Raw genomic sequence first — 5,765 nt, 5'->3', positions numbered from 1 at the left:
GTGGTTTAGCACCAGAAAGTTAATAGTGTACTTTCAGCAATGTACCTACTAATAACTGGGCATAAGTAACATATCATACAAATACAGATAGAAACGTAAATGTTTTAAATGTTAGTTGCAATCCCAGAACAATGAATCTTTAAACTAAAAGCTTGATTCCACAACAAATATTCCCTTTGGTACCACATACGTGCTGTTAGTAGTAACTTGTTGCCTTAGTTGCAATACATTCTGCTGCTATACCCTGCCTTTTACTAGGAAAACTTCTCTGCATGTGTATGTATTATGTATGCCTATATATATACAAATATAAAATTGTAATTAAAATAGATCGCCTTATTGTCAGAGAAGTATGCAGACTCAAGTATCCAAATGGGAGAATTAGATTGGCAGCTACAAATTCTGTATTTCCTCATAAGGAACTAAAGCTTTTTTTATCCTGGTATATTATTGGCAACATCAAACCATGCACCCTTAAATCAGAGTTCAAAGACAAAGAGCAAACCAGCTAGCAACACAAGGCTGAAAGTGTTTTCAGCTGGCAGCATTTTCAGTTTGCAGTCGCTCAATCAGTTGTTCAGCCTAGGAAAGAGAGAAAGCAATGCATTTAATTACACTGTGGACTTTCAGTTTACTGAAAATTCCATTTTAAAAATAGTAAGTGACACTGACAGAGCATTTACTTTTCATTTTTACAGACAAAGCCTACAACAGAAGCAGAATACAACGATTGCTTCACACAGCAGACCCTTTTTCACAGTTTCCATCAAACTCCCATTAGGTGATCAGAAAAGGAAACAGAACCTATGAAAGTCAGAGGATGTTTGAGCAAATAAATAGCAGATAAAGCAGTGTGGTTTTAAAGACCACAGAAGACAGCAGTGCTCTGAACAACCAAGCTGTGAGACCTGGAATTCTCTGGGACACACTCCAGAACGGCGTGTTGTGGCCTCTTATCACCCACCCAGCTGCACACCAGCCATGTATGTTGCTGAAGGATGGAATGCATCCACATACGTGGTTCATGTCACGAGACAGACATCCATTCTTCGGTTATGTCACTATGCTCACACATAATTTTTCTCATCGTATGGCTATTCGTGCATCTAGCGCATAACTGGGACAGCTGTATTTTGTGTATGTAACAGCACTAGCCTACAGAGCCCTCAGAAAGGCTCAAGGCAGAAGGAAGTCTGCCAACATGGTTCCAGCAGGCCAAATTGGGCACATGGAGACTAACATGGGCACTTCGGAAACAAATCCGTTTACCGTCAGCCTTTTTTTGCCAGTCCCACTGAATTAATCTTTTATTTTGAACCAGTGCTTGAGGTTTTATTAAGATCTCCAAAGGAACCATGTTAAAAGGTGAAAAGCTTAAGTTTGGCATCTTCGAAATACACACAGTAAAAATGCAATCAGCTACTTAGGGTTGGAACAACTTAACAGGAGTTAAGTAGCAGTTTATTTGCAAATAAAGCTAAATAAAGTATGGAACAACTGAAAATGAATTTATCTGAATCTTGTTTTGTACTCTTAAACAAGTATCACATTCAAGCCATTGTGATTTTAAAAAAACCCAAAACCCCAAACCAACTCAAGAACATTTTTCCAACTTGACAACAGGGCAAAATATCTTTTGAAGTGCATCCATATTGGATAATCAAACTCGGTACAGATCTTCCTGAGCTAATCCAAGATAGCAAGCAGATATACTTATTTCAGGGCCAAATATCTGTGTGATGCTCTACAATATAGCAGAGACACACCTGCTTTTTTTGAGCTAGGTGAGATCACCAGCGAGGTACCACTGTGAAGAAGCCACATTTTTTCTCTTTAAGTGAGAGGCTGTCTATATTCTTCAGATGAGACAGACCTTTTTCAGCATCTTTGTTTTGGGGCTGTGCAATCACATCAGGATGCTGTAGCTACATTGCAAGGATAGGTTCTTTGCTGCATCAAAGCAGTGAAAGTAAGCTTTAGTCCTCGAGAGAGATTTTCAGTGATTTAGTCAGTGCCAGTTCAGTCTCATTGCTTACCTCTACTGACATAAATCAGTACAAACAATGTTTTTGTAAAGCAGACACTTGTTTCAGTCTAAAGATGACAAGATGAGAAAAACCATGTGAAATGATACAAGCAATCATTAGGTGGCCATGTTTTTCACCTAAATTGGATGAACCAGGGTATGTACAACACATAGCCCGTCACATCTGAATATATCCTTTCACATTAAAGAACAAATACCTATAAAGTGTCCTCAGAAGCACATCACATTAACCTAAGCTACACATTAGATCCAGAACTACTGTGAACGTTATTATCACTCCATTTCCCTTAATAAGCATAAACATTAAAGTTACATTTTACCATTATATTTTCTCAAATATTTAACGTAAAATATAAATAATTAATAATTATAGTAATGACAAAAATAATTGCTCAAAGAATGTTTGGACATAGTTAAAATGTTAGAAAGATGTCACATTTTCAGCTTGCAATTGAAAATCTACCAAAAAGCTCGTCTGCATTACACTTACCGTGATAAACCAGTAGGAATTGATTCTGTAAAGGAGTCTGGATAAGAATCCTAGCTGACTGGCTGGGGCCAGGACGTGAAGATGCAAGTGGGATATTGAGCAGAACGGAGGCCAGTGAAAACCCATTCTTCAGAAAAGGAAAACAAGGAAAAAATACTGGTGATGTTAATTCAGGAAGAAGTGGAACATCACCAGTCATTTAACATGATCAACTGAATTAAGAACTCATCACATTTTCCTTGTGCATAAAGGCAGGAACAAAAACACGCCCTTTCCTTTCATTATGCTCTCAGGAAACCTTTTCAAATGCCCATTAACCTCCTCCTTCACATCTCTGTATTTAAGATACATTTTCTTTTTTAAACCCACCTTCTTAACAAAATGTATCTTAAATGTATCATATCTATTTTTCAGCTGGAAAGCCAACTGTCACTAGATGAATGTAGTTTCTACCTACTTTAATCATGAAGACCCAGTTCCCTATACTCTACGCTATTTAAATTATGTTACAATTTACTTCGGCTGTCAACAGCACTGGCTTAAACTAAAGGGTGCAGCACTGAAATCAAATGAATGCAGGTATGACTGAAACACAGTGCAGTGCCCTGCTTTAATAGGACAAAGTTTACCTCTCTTCTGGAATCTAGGATTTAGAGCATATTTTCAGCACGTAATTAAAGAGTAGCCTTTTAGATAAGTTGTTTGAAGTGCCCTCCCTATCCCAAGATGTGGTCAAGAAAGAATCTCAGAGTTGGAACACAATCTGCGCTGGAAATTCATCAAAAAAAAAAAGAGTTTATAATCAGAGCCAGCACATTCTACTTGAGAAGTCACATAATAAGTGAATGCAGACCCGATTTCTTCAATAAATCACACTGCAGTTGTTGCTACCATCTCTAAAATAGAAATCATAGAATTATAGAATAGTTTGGGTTGCAAGGGACCTTTAAAGGTCATCTAGTCCAACCCCCCTGCCATGGGCAGGGACATCTTCAACTAGATCAGGTTGCTCAGAGCCCCGTCCAACCTGACCTTGAATGTTTCCAGGGATGGGGCATCTACCACCTCTCTGGGCAACCTGTGCCAGTGTTCCTGGAAAACAGCATTCTGAAAAGTAAAAAGCATGCTCAATAAACACAGGAGGTTTCCATTACATACCTTACATCATTCAAGTCACTAAAATTATTTCTCTGGAGGACAGCTTTTCCAACTTCCATCATTCTCTTCACTATTAAACACAAATAAATTTCATTTAATGTTTAAGTAATATTTTACATATCATATATCATCAAGTAATTTAAGAAAGGTATTCTTCAGAAACGAAATCTTTGAATATTAACTTTAACAAACTGATTAGACATGGGTTTTTCAAAACATAAATACTGTAACTACTCCTAATCAAAGATTCTCAAGACAGTGTTGTGCAATGATCAACATGAAAATCACCACTGTTACTGATTACCACACTAACTTTAAGTGTGGTATTATTCTAACAACTTTGGCCAAAGCCATGGTATCACCGCACCCTTATAAAAAAAACAACAAATACTGATTGGTCAGAATGATGACGTTTACACTAATTCCAGTGTTACATCTCTACACACCTACAGGACTTTGACCTCCAGGTCCTGTGAAGCCTGGCATAAGTTAGCAAGTTTCAGAGATGGTACACAAATTTAAATTAAAATAAAATAAAGTAAAATTCTCAGTCCTACTTATTACTAGGACAAAGTTTCATTACTGTATCACTGAGAAGAGAAGCAACCCTACTACAAAAACTCAAGGCAAAAGTCTAAGGAATTGCCTTGAAGCCAAACACATATAGAAGTTGTCTCTGGAGAAAACTACCCGATGTTTAGAAGCGAAATATGGTGATGCAAGATTTGCAACATGAAACTGTAACTCTTTTCTTGCATCACCTGTAATTTTCCATGAGGTGGAGTCTCTTCGTGCATGTATGTCTGTAGTTTCTTCCATTACTTAACACACTTAGCTTTTCTTGGCATTCTTAGGCATTTCTTGTGAAACAACTAATTCCACGACAATGTTTTCTTGAGGAAAAAAAAAAGCCTATCAACAATACATCATAGCTTTAATGTATTAGAACTTTATCTTTTCAAAAATTATTGAAGTCTATTGGAACACTATTTCTCTCTTCTCCTACTCCCGTTTCCTGAAAAATAATACAGCACTTATTATGAAATACACATTTTATAAAATTCTTCTATAATTTTTCATGTAATTTGAACTTGCATATATATCTAAGAAAACACAATGAAGCAGCACATAAGTATTTATAAAAATAAAGTTGCACTTCCAAAAAAGTGCAGAGGCACCTATAGTCCATGCAAACAAAAGAGATTTCATGCACTAGCGCAATGTTTTTCTAGAATTGCACAAAAAAGTGTGCTATTCTAAAGCAGCACATGGAAGTTCCCAGGAAGGGTAAGTCCCTACCTGCACTCATACCACCTATTTCAGTGTTTACATTCACAACCAAATGGTGCTCAAAGGTGTAATTTACTTGACAACACACTATTTAAGACTGTGCAAAATTATTTTCCTTCAAGATAAACACACACTTACAGCCTTACCTATAGGTATGTGTTCTGTCTTCAGTGTTTTGCAGTTTTGCACGTGCTCCACTGGCACCACCAGATAGTGGTGGGGGGCATCAGGTCTGATATCTCTAAAGCAAACAAGGTCTTCATACTAAGAAAGGATGCAAACACATTAAATTGATTAGGACGAAGATACTGGCAAAGAGTAGGTTAACAAAGTCCATCTTCCCCATACCAATGCGATACTTAATATCATAGTTGACGTAACTAGCAAAACTCTTAAGATTTTTGGAGCCAGCCTACAGAAAGACTTGCAAGCACGATTTGTGTCCTCAGTTGACCTTCTGCAGCCAGGACTCCTCGGTGTCTGCTTTAAGGTTTCTGGCTGTTGTGCCACCATGTCAGGATAGCACGACGTTCCCTTTCTGATCAGTGTTTCGCTCCTACCTCCACAAAAGAGTACGCGACCCTTAAGACCACCCCTTAAGAGTGCGAGCCGGCAGCCCGGGCACCGCCTCCCGGCCGCCGACACGACTTCGGGGTTTGATCTCTCGTTCTCAAATTACCCCCCTCGGCCCCCGCCTGCTCTCCCGCAGCCCTGCCCTCTCTGCAGGCCCCGGTGCCGAGCGGCTCGGGCACCGGGGTCCGCACAGGCGCCCTCCCACCA

General features: G+C 38.7%; 1 protein-coding gene across 1 annotated transcript; it reads right to left on the bottom strand.

The window, feature by feature from the left end:
* Positions 1–534: 534 nt before the first annotated feature.
* HINT3 (histidine triad nucleotide binding protein 3) lies at positions 535–5,249 on the bottom strand (the record flags this gene model as incomplete). The annotated part of the gene is made up of 4 exons (XM_009574328.1): positions 535–582; positions 2,538–2,664; positions 3,696–3,765; positions 5,132–5,249. Coding segments are annotated over 4 exons (363 nt in total), but the record flags the coding sequence as incomplete, so codon positions are not given.
* Positions 5,250–5,765: the final 516 nt, after the last annotated feature.

This window comes from Fulmarus glacialis, unplaced genomic scaffold (genome assembly GCF_000690835.1).
Source record: "Fulmarus glacialis isolate BGI_N327 unplaced genomic scaffold, ASM69083v1 scaffold19853, whole genome shotgun sequence".
In the NCBI taxonomy this organism is placed as follows: domain Eukaryota; kingdom Metazoa; phylum Chordata; class Aves; order Procellariiformes; family Procellariidae; genus Fulmarus; species Fulmarus glacialis.
Note: the sequence above shows the minus strand (reverse complement) of the source record. Positions and strands in the feature narration are given on the sequence as shown.